Source organism: Felis catus, chromosome A1, assembly GCF_018350175.1.
Source record: "Felis catus isolate Fca126 chromosome A1, F.catus_Fca126_mat1.0, whole genome shotgun sequence".
NCBI classification, from domain to species: Eukaryota; Metazoa; Chordata; class Mammalia; order Carnivora; family Felidae; genus Felis; species Felis catus.
In genome coordinates, this window is record NC_058368.1 from 50,104,107 (window position 1) to 50,125,208 (window position 21,102).

The window sequence follows — 21,102 nt, forward strand, 5'->3', positions numbered from 1 at the left end:
AACCATGAGACCAAGGCCTGAGCTGAAGTTGGATGCTCAACTGACTAAGCCACCCAGGCGCTCTGGTGATCTTTTCAAAGAAGTCACTTTGTGGGTTTATACTACCAGTGATGAGCTATTACTTAAATCCTTTTTAGGGTTCCTCCTTTTGGGGCATTGCCTGCATAACAAGGTCATTAAACATGCTGGAGAGACTCTTAGAGTTTTTAATTTAAAATGCAGTTTATGCACCAACTGGTCCCTGAATGATTTGAGGTGATTTCTAAAAACTATACCCAATCTGAGAGGATGAGCATATTGTTACCACTGAGGATATGCAGAGTTGATGAAAAACTGTTTGGACCACAAGCAGTATTATTAGATTAAACACAGCAAGCATTTGGATGCATGTTTAGAGATCTATTGGCTTTAAAAAAGTCACTTTAATTCACAACTTCCAAAAGTCATGCTCAGATTGTTTCCTAGCTGGAATAACACCCGTTGGGGGTTTTGTGCATTACCAGAGAAGTCTAATCAATGTGTTTGGTGCCCAGTATTCTTCAAATGAATGTTTTCCAAAAGTAGCGTAAGTAAATATTAAGCTGTGGTAATCAGCAATTGTAGTTTATTGAGGGACATCAAAGTATTGCATGTTTGTGTTAAAAAAAAATCTTTCTCTTAATTGTGAGTCACATTGTTTACAGCCACTGGTCAATGAAGCATTTAATCTAAAAGGTGTAATCCTGGGGGGGGGGGGGGAAGCCTAGGTAACTATATTCTGTATAAATCCGTAAATAAGAAAAGCCTAGCTGGTTGGTCTGTGAAATGATTAAGCAGGGATCACTGTTTGATCACCTCCACCTGAGTTATAATGCCTATGAGGAAAGCAAAATCCGCTGTTCAGAGTCTAGTATTAGAAGTCCTGACTCTTAAATTAATGGTAAATATAGTAAGCTTTGAGAATATTTTACCCATAAGAGATTTCAAGTGTTAGATGAAATATGATTAGGATATTTTAAAATTCTAATTCATTTTCTTACAGAAGAAGGCTGACTTCTGCTTGGTTCGCTGCCAGAAAAATGGATTCATGTGAAATACAGGATCTGCTTGTTGCCTATTAAAAATCTCCAGGCATCCTAGTTCGTTATCATTAGAGTTTTGTTATTACTTCATCTAATTTCAGCAGTCTTTTATTCATTAGTTGCAGTTTATCCTTTTTGAGCTGGATTGTGAAATATCAAAGTCAAGAGTTAGAGGAAGTGAGCTTATTTATAGCTTCCACCCAACTGGCAGTGTTCTGACATTTCAGATAGTCTAAATTGGGCATAAACTCTGTGCTGAGGCTTCAGACGAGATAGACACCTGAGTAATGAGGATAATGTGCCCCTAAATCTGATGGACTATTGAAGTTAGTATCGCCTGTTAATCATTTTAGTATCATTTAGTGTTTACTGACTGTGAGATCTAATTGAGCTGAGGGCTAAAGAATACTGTCCTGGTTAAAGCCTGTTGTAGTAATTCTTTTACTGTATACCCTACACATGTAATCTCTCTTGGCTTTACTAAACAGTGAGATGGAAACAAAATCTAATTTGGGAATTTTTCCAATTAGTAAAAGGATTGACAAGAGTCTGTAAAGTGGCTTCAACTCCTTGTTATTTATTGACGGTATTCATTAGGGGAATAATTAGTCCCCTAACTTCAGTGTTTATTAGTGTTCATGAGGACTACCTTACTGTATATTTTTAAAAATATGAGATTTGCCACCTACATAAATATCCATAGCCTCTCTTGCTCTGTGGTTCTAGCAGAATTATTTCTCTTCTCTAAACATATTTGGTAGAGGCATATATAGCTAGTGATATGAGTTAGTAATTTCACAGTTACTCATCTTATGATAGCAATCTTGGAAATACTAAAACGAAAACATTCTTTATTCTCTTTATGAAGTAAGATCATTTGAAGATAATTTTATTGGGTGTGTCTCTGGTTAGTCAGTTTTATTTCCCATCCCTGGAATATTGCCAGTCTTTGCTCTATCTCAAATCAGGCATGCCCCAGAAGTTTATATCTCTTTGAACTTGGCTCAAATGATTGAGAAAACTCTTCTCACATTGTTACCAGGCCTTCTTTCCATGGCTTGCAGTTTGGAAAGAGTGAATCAAGATGTTCACCCGTTTGGTTTGAGACATCTTGTTTCTATTTATGTCTGTCATGTGACCACTACACTGTCTACCTAAAAGTAACATGATGTTTTGTTAAAGATGCATTCAATAGAAGGAGAAGGTTTATTAAAAAAAATGCTATTAATTTTCTATGGGATACTCAGTTGATTGTTCTAAGACATAGGACAAGGTAAAGAACTTTGTCACTTCTCATTCGCACAAGAGAGCACTGTCTTTTGTGAGGGTTGGAGACCCTAACACATTGAATGACAGTGACATCAGTGGGCCTTTGGGCTTCTATGCAGTGTTCCATGTGAAGCCCAGAGGCCCTTCTTTAATAATAAAGACTTTTTCTTAGAGTTCTTTCTGGTTTTGAATTTTCTGAAGAGGACACTTGCTTCCATAGAGCTCTCTAGCATGCCAACACTATCCATTGATTCTCATACATATTATAGCCATTTATAATTTAAGTAATAAAACAATTTTTCTTCATTTCACTTTTTTGAAGTTTCTATATTGTTTGATAATCCAGCAGTAGGTAAAGATGCAAATATTCAAGTTCATAAAGACAATTTAAAAATTTTAAACTGCTTTATCTTCATGGCAGTAATTAATGATTGCCAATCTGTATGTTCTCTTTTTAAGATTCACAATCCATTTTTTTTGTAATTCGTTATCTATATATAACAAAACATTATTTTAAGAAAATAGTTTGTTAAGTTGAAGGCTAGCTTATTAAACATCAATTTAAAAATGCACTTCTGGGGCGCCTGGGTGGTTCAGTTGGTTGAGCGTCTGACTTCGGCTTGGGTCATGATCTCGTGGTTTGTGGGTTCAAGCCCCGCCTTGGGTTCTGTGCTGATAGCTTGGAGCCTGGAGCCTGCTTCAGATTCTGTGTCTCCCTCTCTCTCTGCTCCTGCCCCACTCACGCTCTGTCTCTCTGTCTCTCTGTCTCTCTCTCAAAAAAAAATTAAAAAATTAAAAAAAATTCACTTCTGTTATAGTAGTCATATTATATGGACTCACTGCAAATTTTGCAGATGGTTTTTTGTATTGTGGCCTCAGACTTGAAGTTAGAAAGCTTCAGTCCTGTTTCATGAACCAGCATGCATCATCTACAGGATTTTTCCACCATAAACATAATTACTGAGAGGAGAACATACGACATTTCAGTGGTAAGACCTCTGGAAAGAAATGAGAATGATGGTTTACTAAAAATAAAAGGAAGTAGTATGTATGCTTAGATGTATGAGATGTAAGCAATTTTATTAAAGTTGATCAGTAAGAAGTTATTCCTGAAGTCAGTTTTATTGTAATAAAGGTACTTAGGTAGGCACATGGAAAGCAGTGTGTTGGCCATTAAATATCCAAAGTACAATAATTCTAGTCAGTGTATTGAGAAGTAAATTAAATAATGGATATTGTAAAAAGAACAAATATATAATGGTGTCACATTAATTAAAAGTAGAACATTTTCCTTATATGAGAGAATCTCTAGAATTTTTATATACTGACAGTCATCGGTCAGAAAATTAGGTGAGATCTAAGGTGACAAAAGCAATAGTGACAAAGTTTAGAACACTGTTTACTGTAGAGAAATGTGTGAGACTTTCATCTTGGATGTTGAAAATGTAATGGTAAACTCTAAGATTTAAGAAATGAAATGATAATTATATTTCTACATAGGGTAATAGATGTCAGTTAATTTATAATTTTAGTCCAATATTCATATTAAATCTAGCCAGGATTTTTTTTTAAATTTTTTAAAGTTTATCTTTGAGAGAGAGTGTGAGTAGGGGAGGGGCAGAGAGAGGGGGAACAAAGGATCCAAAGTGGGCTGTATGCTGACAGCAGGGAGCCCTACACAGGGCTCAAACTTACAAACTGTGAGATTATGACCTGAGCCGAAGTCTGATGCTCAACCAACTGAGCCACCCAACGGCCCTAGTCAGGCATTTCTTAATGAGTATTATTTTAACATTCACATGGAAGAATAAACAGGTGAGAATAGAAAAAATTCTAAAAGTAAAAGTTTCTGCGAAATGAGGTTGTCCCAACATAGGAACATGTGACAAATGTGCAAGGTAATTAAAAATTATGGGTTGCTTTATAAATGTACATACTGGGGCGCCTGGGTGGCTCAGTCGGGTAAGTGTCCAACTTTGGCTCAGGTCATGGTCTCACAGTTCGTGGGTTCGAGCCCCACATCAGGCTCATTGCTGTCAGCCTGTCAGTGCAGAGCCTGGAGCCTGCTTCAGATTCTGTGTCTCCCTCTCTCTCTGCCCCTCTCCTGCTCACTCCATCTCTGTCTCTCAAAAATGAATAAATGTTAAAAAAAATATATAAATGTACATATTAATATAGGGGCAGGGTGCAAAATACATTCTTACCCATAGATATTTGTGATAAAGGAGATATGAAAACATGGAGAACAGATGAATCACTCAATTCATTGTATTGGGATAAATAATTGGTTAAGAATGAATTTATTAACCCACCGAATATCCTAGATTAAGATAATAAAAAGGTGAAAAAATAAAATTTTAGAGTTAAAATCTTTGGAGGCAGTTTAAAATTCTAACCTGTGAAGGAATGAGGAAATAAGAACAAAAAATAGATTTAAAACTATATGTAAATAGTTATTCTGACAAATAACATTCTGAGAAAAATGTATGAAGCAAAATGACTTAATCATTAATCAAATAAATTGGTGAGATATACATTTGAAAACCTTAATAGACAAATAAGCAAAGGATGTGACTAAATACTTTACAAATGAAGAAATACTACTGGAAATAAACAGTAAAATCTCTGCCTTCATTACTAAATAATTGTGCTAAAAGAAGATACTGTGTGTGTGTGTGTGTGTGTGTGTGTGTGTGTGTGTGTGTTTTACAGATTATTCATTTATTTTGAGAGAGAGCACAGGTTGGGGAAGGGCAGAGAGGGAGAGAGAAAGAATCCCATGCACTGTCAGTGCTGAGCCTGACACAGGGCTTAAACTCCCAAACCATGAGATCATGACCTGAGCTGAAGTCTGATGCTTAACTGACTGAGCCACCTAGGTGCCCCACAAGATACTATTTTCTAATCGAAGCCAGTAAATAATTTGAAATCTTACAAAATGTTGGCATATTATGGTGAAATGGTATATACTCAAAATGCCCAATTGAATATAAACTGGTACAGTTCTAAAAAACAATGTGGCAATATCTATCAAAGTAATTATGTGCTAGTTTTTAAATTAATATGAACATGTATTTACTTACCATACAAATTATAGGACTTTTCTTAATAATCCTTGCTTTTGGGAATCGTAAAGAAAAAGACTGCAAGATGGGGAAAATACATATAAAGCTTCTTCATAGTGGAAAATATCAAAAACAACTTAAATATCTATAATGTGATAGATAAAGTTGGGGAAATGTTGTGCATGCCTTAAGAGTGTGGTTGTGAAGGATGCAGCTCTGTGGAAGATCACGTAGCAGGGAGCTGAACTCAGCGCAGAGGAAGGTGCTGCTGTATCCCGCCGTGAGGTGAGCACAGGAACACTGCCTTCTGGTGCAAAAGTAAATTGATTCACATTGTCAAATTCCTTTCCAGACATGTATCAAAAGCGTTGATGAGTTTATTTTTAGAAACAGAACATAAGAAACGGTAAGGCGCACAGGCGAAGGTATGCACACAGACCTGCACTGGAAGAATTTTCACGATGGCGAATATTGGAGCGAACCCAAGTCCCTCCCACAAGAGAAGAGCGAATCACTGTCATTTACATGAAGGGGTGGAGAGGACTTTAGAGATGTTACTTAATGGTAAACGCAAGAATCAGGACAGGAACTCAGAGAGCCCTTGCTCTGGGACATGTCTCATCACCCAGCGATATCTATCTGTTAGTGCTGTAACTGTCAAGGCTGCTTAAAATAAGGGAAATCTGCTGTCAGACCACTCAAGCTTTTCTTGACTCACTTCAGAGATCCTTTGCGCATAACAATGAGGCTAAATAAGAAGGTCCTATCATAATAAAATTATAATTATCAGGTGTATTGATACTGATGTGTTGCTCTTACACTTTCCCATCTTTGCATTTATTGTTAACTATTTGTGTTGTATTCTAACTCAGCCATATTCAAAGTTACTACCATGGGAATTCTAGAAATTAAACTGAGATTAATTTTACTACCAGTCTTTGAAAATATTAAGGTGACCATACTGTTTATATTGCATGCTTTTAAAGTTAAATGTATTTTGTTTGACGTTTATTCATTTTTGGAGACAGAGACAGAGTGCATGCAGGGGTGGGGCAGAGAGAGAGAGACCATGTATCCCACGGTGAGGGATCCCACTATGTATCCCACACAGAATTTGAAGCAGGCTCCAGGCTCCGAGCTGTCATCACAAAGCCTGGCATGGGGCTCGAACGCACAAACTGTGAAATCATGACCTGAGCCGAAGTCAGATGCCTAACACCAGCTGAGCCACCCAGGCACCCCTAAACTTTAAAATTTTAAATTACATATGCTTATTACTTTACCCAAGGAAATGTGATCACTAACTTCTCAGTGTGGTTTTTATTTTAAAGATATTATAGCTTATGAATTTAGATGGGGGCAATTAATGGAAAATATCAGTTAGAAATTTACTTAGGATAACCTGTCCAAAGTAATATATCTGATAGAGAGTTTATTCTCTTGATCAACATTTGACAACTGGGAACCAACATCAAGGTTTGATTTGTCTGGCAACAGAAAACCTAACAGAGGGCAGGTGTCCTTTTTGGGAAAAGCCAAAAACCATTTCTCACATTTGAGTGAAACTAAAGGTAAATTTTTTCTAAATTTATTTTTGTAAAGAACAGAGAGGTTTTCAACCACAGAAAAATATCTGTATTACAAGTTAGTGGGTTTTTGCAGACATTTTTAAAGCACCTTCACAATACCAGGTACCTTGCTAAGTGCCAGATGTTAGCAATGAGAGAATGTCCTTGTACTTGATATCTTCACTGTCTCCTTAGCACAGTGCTCTGTCTTTAGTAAGCATTCAAATGTTTGTTGCCAGAGTTTGCATCTAGAACAAACTAGGCAAATAAAGATGTGCCAAATAGCAGATAAAACAAAAGTCATTTTCCTTTAATTTGTAAGGAAATATATAATATTTTTATTTTGTCTTCTAAAAATTTATCAATAGGAAAATTTCACTAATGTGGGGGTAGATATTTAGAAAATGTAGTCAACAGAAAGATAATAGAAATATGTATGTGCGACTGACTGACCATAGGTTAGCAAGTTCACTCTCAATGTATTGATATGCTGTTTGAGGTCAGTGTCTCTAGTGCATTTAGAAAAAACATCTTTGGAATAGGAAGTTGAAACATGTCTCTAAATTTTCCACCTCTACTGAAGGGCTTTCTGGTAAAGGGGAAAATAAGGTTTGGCATTTAGAACTAGTTTCTGGAGACTAAGAACACCAAGTTCTATCTCTCATTAAAACTGTTTATAACCAAGCTAGATGTTACATTGAACTTTATGTACAGTTTTCCTGGTGTTATATTTAAAGTCAGGTCACATTCACTGGTGACAAAGTTGCAGAACAAAGACAGCTTTCTAGAATCTGTTATGTAACTCAGCTCTCTCGGAGGGAGTGGGCAGGATGTTTTGGAGAAGAGAAGAAAAAGAATTAGACAACAGTACAGGGATGAGCTGAGGGAGAGGGGTTGCAGGCTTTAGCCAATGTGGTCTACCACAGGAGGTAGCAAATGACTAGGTGTTTTCTGTCCCGGTTTTAATCTTAACCAAAAGAGCAAACCTCTGATGTGCTAAAAAGCACATAATCAGATTTATGCCATGGCCTGAGGGAAGACTTGGGGGGGTAGAGGTATAATTCTGCGTAGGATTAGAGGAATGGTCTGCTTGCAGGCAGTTAAAATGGTCCCTTGACTGCCTTTAGTTCCTTGTGCACAGAGGCCATCTGGAAGATTATCATGTTATATGATTCTTAAATAGAGCCAGTGACCAGAGGTGAGTGTTGCCTTTTTGAATTTCACATGTGTAATTGAAGAACCTTTTTTTTTTTAAGTTTATTTATTTATTTTGAGAGAGAGAGAGAGGGCAGAGAGAGAGGGAGAGCAAGAATCCCAAGCAGGCTCCGTGTTGTCAGCACAGAGCCTGATGCGGGCTCGATCTCACAAATCCTGAGTTCATGACCTGAGCCAAACCCAAGAGTTGGATGCTTAACCAAGGAACTACCCAGGTGCCCTGAGGAAACTTTATTATGCAAAGAAGTTCTATTTGTAAAAGAGAATAGTATCTCCCTAGTGTGGCTTTTTTATTTGATTTGATGTTAAGACTCTACCCCTCTTGGGGTGCCTGGGTGGCACAGTCGGTTAAGTGTCCGACTTCAGCCAGGTCACGATCTCGTGGTCCGTGAGTTCGAGCCCCGCGTCAGGCTCTGGGCTGATGGCTCAGAGCCTGGAGCCTGTTTCCGATTCTGTGTCTCCCTCTCTCTCTGCCCCTCCCCCATTCATGCTCTGTCTCTCTCTGTCCCAAAAATAAAAAAATAAAAAAAAAATGTTGAAAAAAAGACTCTACCCCTCTTTTTTTAGATATCCTTAAATTTCACAGAAGTTTAGGGTCACCTGAGTGGCTCAGTTGGTTAAGCATTGACGTCACCTCAGGTCATGATCTCATGGTTTGTTGGTTTGAGCCCCGCACCAGGCTCTGCACTGACAGCTCAGACCTGGAGCTTTCTTCAGATTCTGTGTCTCCCTTTCTCTCTGTCTCACTCCAGCTCACGCTTTGTCTCCGTCTCTCAAAAATGAATCAACGTTAAAAAAATTTTTTTTAATTTCACAGAAGTTTAGATTTAATGAAATCTATGTTTCTCCCTAGAAGAAATATCCTAAAAGTTTTTCCTTTAATTGTATATGAAAATAATTATTCATGATTCACAATCTGATTGGATGTTCAGTTTTTGCCAAAACCGTATGTGCATTTTCTCCATATTCTAGTGCTTAGAACAAATACCATTTTAACATTTGACAAAATAAAACAATGTTTTCTCCTAGTGACGCAACTTTTAGAAGGTCGTTTGTATGTTATGCGGAGTGTTGTTTTTGCCTGGTGGCTATTTCCATGTTTCTACACGTGCTAGGAGACTCAGGAGTCAAGAAAGAAGCTAATCCACTGTGCTGTGTGTTGCTTCTAGGTAATAGCTGTGGAATCTTATGATGAGGGAGGAGTCAACTCATTTTTGGGAGACATCATTTAACTGTGCTGTTTCTTTACTTCCATCCCTTACTTCCTTTTGCTGACTGAATTGAATGCAGGCCGTGTTATTATTCATTCCAGAAACTGTTTTTAAAAAATGCTTGTGATGTTACTAACACTGTAATATAAGAATGATAAATGCAGTAAACAAGTAAATACAGTGATCTGGCCAAAGTCATCAGTGACTCAAATGGGTGGAGGAAGACTTTATGACATTCTTCTGCTAATGAAGACAACTGATGCTAGGCTTTCCTGACATTTGATAAGTTGACCCAGCTCATTTTAGTCTTTAACTTTTTACACCACCATAGGATTACATTTTAAGATCCAAGTTACTGTAGGAAAGTCACTGCCAAGTTAATGGCCAACAACTCTATGAATTTCTTGATTTATACTATGCCAGAATAATGTTCCTATTAAGTAATGTTGCATTTATTAGTTCTTCTATGCATTGCAAGATGCCACTGGTAATAGAATTTAATAAATACCTGGTTAATAGGGAACAGCTAGAAGAATTAATTTGGAACTGTCATTTCTTATAAACCTGTTCAATTCCTTTTCTAGCTCCTCAGCTAGTGATTAAAGAAAAATAATTCAGCTATGAAGGGAGAAAGCCTTCCTTCCTACATAGCTTTCTTTGTACAAATAAGAAATTAGGAATCAAAGAGTAACAGTTCTAGAAAATGCTTGAAGTTGAGGGGGTGATTTTATTATGTATATTGTCTAAAGATCTTTGTGTGAAGAAACTAGGAAAACAGAAAACAGCTCACCAGACTAAATCTTCATAAGCCATTGTTTTGTAATTTTGATTCCCGTTCAACAACATTCTGAAGGTTATTAAGTTGAGACTTTTGTCTTCTTTATTTTTAGCACATTCAAGTGTATATATAAATCTCTGGAATGTTGAAGGAGTGACATTCCACAAGTGTCAGATTTTTTTTTTTTTTCTGTTGCCCATTGTGAAGAGGAGACCAGTAAATTAAGAATGTTTGATTCTTTCTCCTATATCTGCTTTCCTTTTGCAGCTCTGTTTACAGAATAAAGAATTGCTTTTTGTACCCAGATTATTGAATAGGAAAATCACTGTTTTAAATTGCTGTTTTCTGACAGTGACTAATGATTAATTACCCAAGCTAGCATTAGTAGAAAAGCATTACTATAGTATTAAATTTCTACATGGCTTAACACTGTATTGGTGAAAAACAACAACAACAAATAACATACAATTGATGATAACTACATTTAGAACCAAAAATTGTACTCTTAAGTTATAGTTTTTAAAGATGGCTTCTTTTTTTTTGTTGTTCTGGAATGTAGCGACTTATACATATCTTTGCAGATTCTGTCAAAGCAACTTAAATGTGTTCAGTATTAGATTCTGAGGTAACTGTTGCCTTGTTTGGGGGAGTTCTGGCGCATTTAATATTTATCTAGTCATTCTGCTATGGTAACAAAGCAGTTGGTTACATATTTGAAAGAGTTAACAATAAGAACTTGCTGGCCATTTGGATGAGTTCCACTGACCCTTTAAATCTGGCAAAATACATTTGTGACAACATGGATGGACTTAGAGGGTCTTATGCTTAAGTGAAATAAATCAGACGGAAAGACAAATGCTGCATGATTTCATTTACATGTAGAATCTAAAAAACCAAGCAGAGCAAACAAACAGAAATCGATTCATAAATACAGAGAACAAACTGGTAGTTGCCAGAGGAGAGGGATAGGGAAAATGGGTGAAGTAGGTGCGGGGGATTAAGAGGTATAAACTCTGGTTATAAAATAAAGTCATGGAGGTGTAAAATACGGCATAGGGAATATAGTCAGTTATATTATAAACATTTTGTATGAGGACAGATGGTAACTAGACTGATAATGGTGATCATTTCATAGTGTATATAAATGTCAAATCCCTATGTTACACCACTAAAACTAATATTGTATGTTATAACTCTGGCAAAATTATATGGTTCGAATCTACTTTTCAAAATAAAGATCAGTTTGAGAAAAAAATAATATGATTGATAGAAAAAATTATTCTTAGGTCCAAGAGAACTAAATTATAATGAAAGAGATTCTTACACTGCCTCTTGGAACAGAATCAAATGTTACCTTTAATAAATGTGGAACTATTTTTAGGGACATGGCTTTGAAGATAGTGTCTGTATGGTCTAAGAAGATCCTTACTATTGTTTGCTGTGCCGTTCTTCCTACTGTGTTTCTTGACTTGTTTGCTTGGTTGTTTGCCTTTTATTGGGCTCTTGGCTCTGAACCACATGTGGGGGATGGAGTAGTGACATACATGATTTAATACTAAACTGATATCGGCATTCTTGTAATTGCATGTGTTATTTCTTTATTTTCAGTTTGATTAATAAACTTAAACCTGGTGTCATTAAGAAGATTAATAGACTGTCCACACCAATAGCAGGTTTGGTAAGTAAAAAATTATCTTCAAAACTAGATTTCTTTGTTTTTGAAGTGTAAAAAGATGGGTGTAGACCGGTACTCTTATCTGGATCTGGAACTATCATAGAAATTAGGTTTGGAGTTTTTTGCTCAAGAAAAGTGTTTTTAGTGACGTTCTCCTTACACTTTTAGTTCTTTCCTTTCCCTTCTGCCAGGAGGCTTTTATTTTTTTACTTTCTGTTTGCTTTGCTTTTTGTGCCCTCAAACTTCATATATCCCCTTTCTCGGCTTATTTCTTCCACAGATTGCATTGTTTATGATCATGTTCTTTCTGAAGTTCAGCCCTGCATACTTTGTTTGCTAGTTGACCACAGTTTAGGGAAACTGTAGATGTTCACCAGTTGTTACATATCTGTTGCTTCTGCTTAGGGATGACTCTCACTTAGCACACTTCGATCTTGGAGAGTATTTCCAACACTTTTGCTTTATATAGTAGATTTCCTACTAGTGTTCTGTGTGATATTGGGTAGGTCACTGTTTTCTTTGCCTCAGTAATACTACCCATGAAACAACTATGGGATAAGTCTTTAGATTCCTTCTAGCTTTAAATTTAGATTCTGTGTGTGAAAAATACCCTACACTGTCATTACATAGATACTCTGGTGGGTCAATAATAATTGAAAGACCAATAACAAGGTGGGGCTGTATCTTTGAAAGAAATAATTTATAATTAAGTACACATGATGGGTTATTTTCAAAATGTTAGCAACTCCTAAGATTCAAGGCTGATCATAGAAGTCAGTTTAACAAAACTAATTTTATGGGGCACTGGGTGGCTCAGTCAGATAAGTATCTGACTTCAGCTTAGGTCATGATCTTGCAGTCCGTGAGTTCGAACCCCACATCGGGCTCTATGCTGACAGCTCAGAGCCTGGAGCCTGCTTCAGATTCTGTGTCTCCTTCTCTCTCTGCTCCTCCCCTGCTCATGCTCTGTCTCTCTCTGTCTCTCAAAAATAAATAAACGTTAAAAAAATTAAAAAAAAAACTAATTTTATAATACACTGAAGTTTAAGACAGCTAATAACCTGGAATTTAGATAGATAGATAGATAGATAGATAGATAGATAGATAGATAGATAGATAAAATCATCTTTGCAATAGTCAAGCTGCTTATTATATTCAAGAACTTTTTTTTTTGGCCAACCATTTGTTTGCAGATGTCAGAGGCATGAAGGATTAAAGGGTAACAGCATCAAAATTTCTGGATTTGCAGCTGGTATGAAAATCTCATTACAGTTTTATAGGAATAAGTTAGTCACACATTGTGTATTATTGGAAAATAACTGTCTAGGAGAGAAGGAAAGAAGAGTTTTAGAGCTTTCTTTTTTCTTTGAAAGATCAATTATAATTTTCTTTTGAAACATAGAATATATGTAAAGTTCTCAGAGCAGCTGGGCTCAAATATGAATTACTTCTTTCTTACCAAGTTAATTCTATTCCATTTCTATCATGACATGATTTCTATCATGACGTGATATTTTTATTGGTCTCAAATTTGGTTAGGTAAAAAACCTATCAGGCATGCATATATTGCTATATATTGAAGATATGTATATGAATGTATAGCAATATACATATATGTATGAATTACTTCTAGTAATTTATAGTCAGTAATTCATAGTCAGAAGGTATTATTTAAGGAATAAAATTAAAGAAGTTTGTTTTTTTTATTAAAAAAATTTTTTAAATGTTTATTTTTGAGAGAGAGAGTGAGAGAGACAGCATGAGCAGGGCAGGGGCAGAGAGAGAGGGAGACACAGGATCTGAAACAAGCTCAAGGCTCTGAGCTGTCAGCACAGAGCCTGATGCAGGTCTTGAACCCATGAACCTCGAGATCATGACCTGAGCTGAAGTCAGATGCTTAACCAACTGAGCCACCCAGATTCCCCAAAGAAATTTGGTTTTTGAAGTCTTTCTAGGAAGAGACATTCAGTTTAATAAAAATAACTAAGTCTTATATGAAAATCATTTTTATGAAATAATTTCTGTGAAAATTAAAAGTTTGAATTATATTGAAAATCTTAAGTGTCTCCAGTTTTTCTTACTTTAATATTTACATTGTGAATTGTCATTTCTTGGATCAATTATACACATTTTAAATGAAATTAGCCTTTGATTTCAAACACCCTGCATATTTGGAATTCTTGAATTGTGGTGGTTTGTTGTTACTGGTCACTAGAGGTTTTATTCAATCTTCTGATTCTATGATTAGATATAAGCCAAATGTTTTTTATATTTAAATACAACAATCTCTCTAAGTATTTCTCCTTCAAGCATGAAAATTCTATCTAGTTTGGATTTTATCTCTAGAAACTAAAATGAGATGCATTTCCAGAATATTAAATGGGATGATTTCCCAAGTATAGGACACTGAACACTTTTAGTGGGGTGTAGGAGCATAAGAATCACCACAGTTGTAGAATTGACTACAGTTGGTTTGAAGTTGTTATCATGCCACATGGACTCCTTCTTTCCATGCTTGTATGTCAGGATGGTTATGTCAAAACTTCTTGAAGCCTCAGTTTGAAGTGTGCATTAGAGCTCCAGCATCTATCTGGTAGGGTTGTCATATGTGGACAGAAAGGGATTATATAGTGTGACATACAGGTCCTTTTGTAGCACATTCATTTTTTTAACAAATAGTTGAGTGCCTACTAGGTCAAGAATGTTTCTGGTTTGTAGGGATATATTGGAGGAATAAAGACAGAGAAGGACTTTATCCCCAAAGAGCTTAATGTTGTAGTGGTGGAGCAGGATCTGGAAAATAAATTAGTAAATGGGCAAGAAAACACCAGATATATAAATGTGCTGCAATGAATTATAATAGCCTGACATTTATTGAACACACATGAGGAATCGTAGTTGGACTATGAAGTTTGACCTCGAAGAACTCCTCAAGAAAACGTATGTTAGAAGCCTTCATTTTCGATGTGTATAGAAGAAAGATAAAAAGTCTGAGCCAGACTTTTTATACTAGAAATTTTTTTTTGTTCACAGCAACATAATGATTGATATTTATGGGAGGCAAAAATTTTTTTTGAATGAATAAATGAAAAAGGGTTCAGTCGTGAAAAATAGTAAGCTCCAGAATTAGGTCTTTGAAGGAAGAGTGTTATAGGTTGAATTGTGTTCCCCCTCTACCCCTACTCACCAAAACATAACATATTGAAGTCCTAAACCCCAGTACCTCAGGGTGTGACATTATTTGTGAATAAGGTTGGTGAAGATGGGGTCATAATTGGTGGGGCGGGGGGGGAAACTGGTCTACTATGACTGTTGTCCTTATAAAAAGATGGCTATGTGAGTACAGATACACCCAGGAGGAATGCCATGTGACAACTGAGGACTGAAGTGATGCATCTACAGGCAAGGAACACTAAAGATTGCCAGCAAACCACAAGAAACTAGGAAGAGGCAAGGAATAATTTCTTTACAGGTTTTATAGAGCCCATGGCTTTGTGGACACCTTGATTTTGGACTTTTAGCCTCCAGAACTGTGAGACAATAAATCTTTGTTTTTTTCAGCTACCCAGTTTATGGGTAGGAAACTAGGAAACTAATACAGCTAGGTAGTATTTTTTATCTGATACTTGCTTTTTAAAAAATTTTTTGAGATAAATATAGTTTCATGGGAAGTTGGAAAAAAAACAGTACAAAGAGGTCCTCTGTGACCTTCACCCAGTTTCTCTCATGGTAATATTTTGCATAATTGTGATATAGTATTAAAGCCAGGAAATTGACATTGGTATGTCCAAAGACCTTAATCTGATTCACCAATTTTATATGCAGTTATGCTTTTTTTAGTAATAAAAAGAGCATAGATGCTTTCAAGCTAAGTGAGATGAAGTGTTTTATTTTCAGGATTTTTCAGAGGACTCTGTCATTAATTCAGTGTTCAGTCATAAATATGGCAGCCACATTCCACATGATTACTTTTTTCTACCCCATTGCAAATAGGAAATGGTGTCTCTCAGTCGAGGGTCCCAAGAGAAGAGTCTGAATGAATCAAATTACCTTGTCTTTCCAGGCTGCAAATATCATAGGTCACTGGCCAGCTGACGGATGTGTTCCTTGAGAAGGGAGTCATCTTGGCAAAATGGGTTGTAGTCAGGCTGGTAGCCTTTGGCTCACTGAGTTCAGGTGTGTGGGTTAAAGAGGATTCTGTGAATGAGGTTTCTCTAGGGTAGATACACCATATTAAATTAAATATAGTAAAAATTATACAATTTCTGTGCTCCAAGCCCTGTTTTCTATCATTCCATTCTTATTCTCTTTCCTTCAGCTATAACTTCCATCCACTTCATGTCAGCTACTCTGTGTATTTAGCTTTGAAGCCAAGACGATGTGTTTACTGTTTGTAGGTAGACCTGTGTGGAACACATGAATATCCTCTGAGCAATGACAATATGGAGAGAGGTGTTTAGCTGATTTGGAAATATATTGAATGCTTTGCTTGAAACATTCATATGATTTTACGATTTTTTCTTTCCCTTTTGGAGAAACGTTAACCATGTTCTCATAGATCTAGAGATATGGCTTTTCTCACTTAATACTAAGTTCTAATTTTTCAAGAAATAGATTTTCCCTATCTTTTCTATTTTTTTATATTCTTCACAAAGCGATGCCCCCCAAAAATCTAACCAGTCTGAATTTTCCAAAAAATTAGCTGCTGTTAAATGTGGGTATGTTCAATTCATTGAAACTCAAAACTAAAACTTTATTTGGGAATTAAAAAACTCAATCTCAGAACAAAACCATGAGAAACAGGCAAGATATTCTGATGGTGAAAAGAGTCATTGAACCAGAATAATGTTTACCATCTGATGTCTTAGTGTGCCTGAAATACAATATGTGCAGAGAACATCAAGGAAGTTATTAATCCCAAGACTTATAGTAGTCTTGGACCCCTGATGATTTAGTTGTATTTACTAAAGCAAGGTTTCTCAACCTTGGCACCACTATTGACATTTTGGGCCAGATCATTCTTTGTTTAGGGGGTGGTCTTTCCTGTGCATTGTAGAATGTTTAGCAACTTCCCTAGGTTTTACTTACTACATGCTGGTAACACCATGCTCCCCAGCCCCAAAGGATGACCACTAAAAATGTCTTCTGACATTGCCAATGACCCCTATGGAGTAAAATCATGCCTGGCTGAGAGCCATGGAGATAAAGAGTTGAGAAAATAAACGCTACCCCTTTGCATGGGCTGGTTTGTTGACTGAGTATAGATTTGAGTGATCTACTCATGCCTGCTATTTCAATTGCAGTTTCTCTGAGAAAAGGAATCGTATTCTAGAAAATTTGGTTTGAGGGGCCCCTGGGTGGCTCAGTTGGCTAAGCATGCAACTGACTCTTGATCTCAGCTCAGGTTTTGATCTCACATTTGTGAGTTCAAGCCCCACATTGGGCTCTGCACTGGGCATGAAATCTACTTTAAAAAAAAAGAATATTTGGTTTGAATCATTTTTTGTTTGAAAGTTTGTGTCTGTCAGTGTGCTTAATTTAAAAATCTTCACTATATCCACACTTGCTTGAAAAATATGGGCCAAATTTGAATATCCTTCCTCTAAAGGGTTATTCTTTCAGATTATTTTCAAGAGTGGAATATATAAGGTGTGACCATAGAGACTGGGAAGGTTGTCTCCTGATTTAGGGATGCTGTAGAATGCAGGAAATGAAAAGATGCCAGCTAGCTTAAGCTGTTGGATGTCAGTCAGATTCTCTTCTCTTCATAATAGCTACTTCAAGAAATCACACAAGTCTATGGGTCCATTCTTACTGCCATTTTTCAAAAGGTTGTTAGTGACTAATGTTCTTGTGTCTGTAAAATTATTTCTGATTCATCTTCACTCTCCTCTATACTTGGGCACATCAGCAAGGTAGTGCAACCTAGTCTGTGCCAAGGTCACTATTGAAACATCTAGTTGTTCCCTTTCAGCAGTAATAGAAAATGCACCCGAGGAATCAGCTGTAAAATTTAAATATGCTTGTCCAGGTTTTATCATGTACTTTTTAAAACCCACTCTCAGGCAGTGACTCTATGTATCCCACTCTTTTTCCAAGGGGAAGGGGACCCAGGGGGTTGGGAGAGGGAGGTTTATGGGACACTAAGCTTCTGAGCTCTTTTACAAATAAAACCAATAGAGGCCGCGGAGGTTAATGATATCAATAAACTTGATTAAAATTGCTCAATTGTGATTTTATGATTAAAACTACACTAAAGAAATCTTTTAATTTCAAAGGGACGGTGAACCACTATTACAAGTTGTATAATTATGCCTCGAACAATAAAATTTAAACTATTTTTATTTTTCTAGCTTGTCAATCTATTTTCTTTAAAAACAAACACTAATAACTAAAACATGGAGTGCTTTTTCTTCTTAATAGAGTTATAGGAGAGTACTATAGTGTTACTGCTTACAGTGTTATTTAATGTATTGTTACGCTTAGGTAAGATATTATAGCATAAAGGCTGGCCATTTACTAAAAATAAGGCCACCTTATGCATTGAAAATGACATTTTCTGTGGTTGTATTTTAATTTAAATAATTTCTTTTCTAATGTATATTTTCCTGGAATTTCTGTGATCGGCAGTATTTTGAAATACTTTAGCATTATACAATAATCAAGTCTAAGAAAACAGACTGAATGGAGATTGTGCATTGGCTGTTTTCAAGGTAACAAATATTAGATATTTAATACCTCGGCCTTAATACCTCCATATAAATGGCCTATAAATAACTCCATGATAATTGAGTTATTTATAAAGAAATTTTAGGTGATTTCGTCAAGAATCTCCTTATCTCCTTACTTTTCTCCAACTCCCAGTTAAAGATAAGTATCACCAAAAATGAAAACATAAAAACTTAGTGTCAACATTGAAGTTGTTTCCAATACCCTCATAATGATACAGCACTGTAAATCAGGAAATTCCTGTTTTATTTCGGGCCATAATTTGTTAGTCATGGCACCGGCACAAGATAGGAGCATTTCCCTAGAGTTCCAAAACGTACTTGTTTATAAATCTAAGATGAACGTATGCCAACGTTTAGCCTTGAGGGCAACATCTTAAAAAAACATTAATGAATTAGAATTCCTAAAGCAACACCATGATTAGCTTGTAAAGTTAAAGAAAAATTCATTCATAGTAGGATTATGTCATACAGGACAGTTTTATTCAGATATGAAAATGCTCAGAATGTCTCTCTTTAAGCACCTTTTGTTATGTAGAAATTGGAAACAGTAGAGCAAATGAAGTTAATAAGAAATAGAACCCAGGTCTAAGACTGGTATGAACACATCAGTTATTTGATAGGTTTTAGGCCCATGACTATCCCTCCCTTCCTAAAAGTATTTATTGAACACCTACTATGTGCCAGGCACTATTCTTGGAACTTGGAACAAAGCCACAAGTAAGGCAGAGAAAGTTCCTCCCTAATGGAGCATGGTCAGCAGGTCAGTAATAACTTACCAAGTACTAATAGTTACCATGCAGAATATGTAATACCTCGTCAGTTGACAATAATTACACTGGGAAAAATAAAGTGAATGGATAGCGAATGATTGAGTATGAGAAGTGTTTCAGAGAAAGTGCTTAGGGACATCTTGTTTCTGGAGTTGACATGTGATCGGGGACCTGAATAAACTGAAGGAGGGTAATGTACGGGGATCATGAGACTTTTCCAGACAGAAGGAAACGAGGGGGGATCAAGGCAGGATCAAGCTGGGCCAGCAAGGACTGTGGATCTGGAACTGAGTAAGGTGGAGAGGTAGGCCAGCAAAGATGTATGTGGCTCTATCAGCTTTGGTGGTAGATCACATTTTACTTCTAGCATGATGAGAAGCCACTGGGGACCTTTGAGAGGAATTTAATTTGTTGTTAGAGATCTTTGGTTGCCTGTGGTAAAGGATGTACATGTATCTGTGAACATACCGAAAACCATTGAATCACACACTTTAAATTCATGACTTGTATGTGAATTATATCTCAATAAAATGTAAAAGTAAGAAAATCACAAATTGGTATGTGATGAGTAGACTGAAGGAAATTAAGAAGAAAAGCAGGAAGGGCAGCCGAAAAACAGTTTTGATAGTTGTAATGACTAGTTTTGTGTGTCAACTTGACTGGCCATGGAGTGTCCGGATAATTGGTTAGACAGTATTACATTATTCTTAGGCAGTTTGCATAAGATTGCAGATTTGCAAATGTCAGAGTGATCAGTGTCAGTCTTAGATATTGTTCCCTGATAACATGATGGAAAAGATGATTAAAGGGATGGATGGTTTGTGATTATTTAACAAGAAAGTAACATTAGAAGCCAGCCTTGTCCACCACAAATGCTCTAAAGAAAAATATTACCGGGTTGGTACCATGGTGAGTTCAGGAGACCAGCAAGAGGTCATGAAATGGCTCATGATGAGTTTTGTTTGACTTAAACCATTTTTGCTTGTTTTTAAAATTGGAGCCAACATTTGCAGACCCTCAGGTTTCATTTAAAATCCTCATCTCCGGCTTCACAAGGAATGTGGCAATAACAGGCCTGCATGCCCCCAAAGCAACCATTGTGTGGGGGTGTCCTGTGGAAAAGATGGGAGTCTCTGCATTCCTTGTTGTCTGATCATTTCCCTGACATGATGCTCATTTTATTCATTTATGGTTTATTCAGTCATTTTACCACCCCTCCCCTTTTAGACATGTCTTAATTCCTGCCAACTGTCTGTTGTGGCCTTGTTGTAGTCAAGATGGAGAAAAGTAGACCAGATAATATCTGTAGGTGAAATCTTAAGTAGTTGAGTAAAAAAGCTCAATTTTAAGGAGCTAAATGTAAATCCATATAAACTTGGAGAGAAGTTTCTACAGTTTGCCTTAGGGCTTTGTACTTGCGCTATTTTCATTTTTTAAAAAAAGGATGGAATAAAAACATGGGGATTATGCTTAGTCTTGTTTGTAGATGTTGGAACAATCAGACATAGTTAATGTACTGAATATCAAAATCTGCAATTTAACATGATCTAGATGGCTGCAAGTCTCCAAAAGGATATTTATCACGAATAGATTTGGTTTTTTCGGGGAAAAAAAATCACAAGAAAGCAGTGGTTTTGTATTATCTGCAAACTTAATCGTGCACTTTATGCCTTTATCCATAAAACCTCACTTGATAGAATCCTATGATTTGCATTTCAGATTCTTTATATCCACCTTAGTTTATGCTAAATTTCACTAG

The 21,102-nt window shown here is 36.4% G+C and overlaps 1 protein-coding gene across 20 annotated transcripts in view; it reads left to right on the forward strand.

The window, feature by feature from the left end:
* LMO7 (LIM domain 7) overlaps nt 1–21,102 on the forward strand; it is a 196,018-nt gene that overhangs the window by 71,347 nt on the left and 103,569 nt on the right. For all 20 annotated transcript variants that reach the window (XM_045054447.1, XM_045054431.1, XM_019828007.3 and 17 more), the window contains exon 4: nt 11,776–11,845. In XM_045054447.1, coding sequence (XP_044910382.1) covers nt 11,776–11,845 — 70 coding nt within the window. The remainder of the gene's footprint in view (nt 1–11,775; nt 11,846–21,102) is intronic.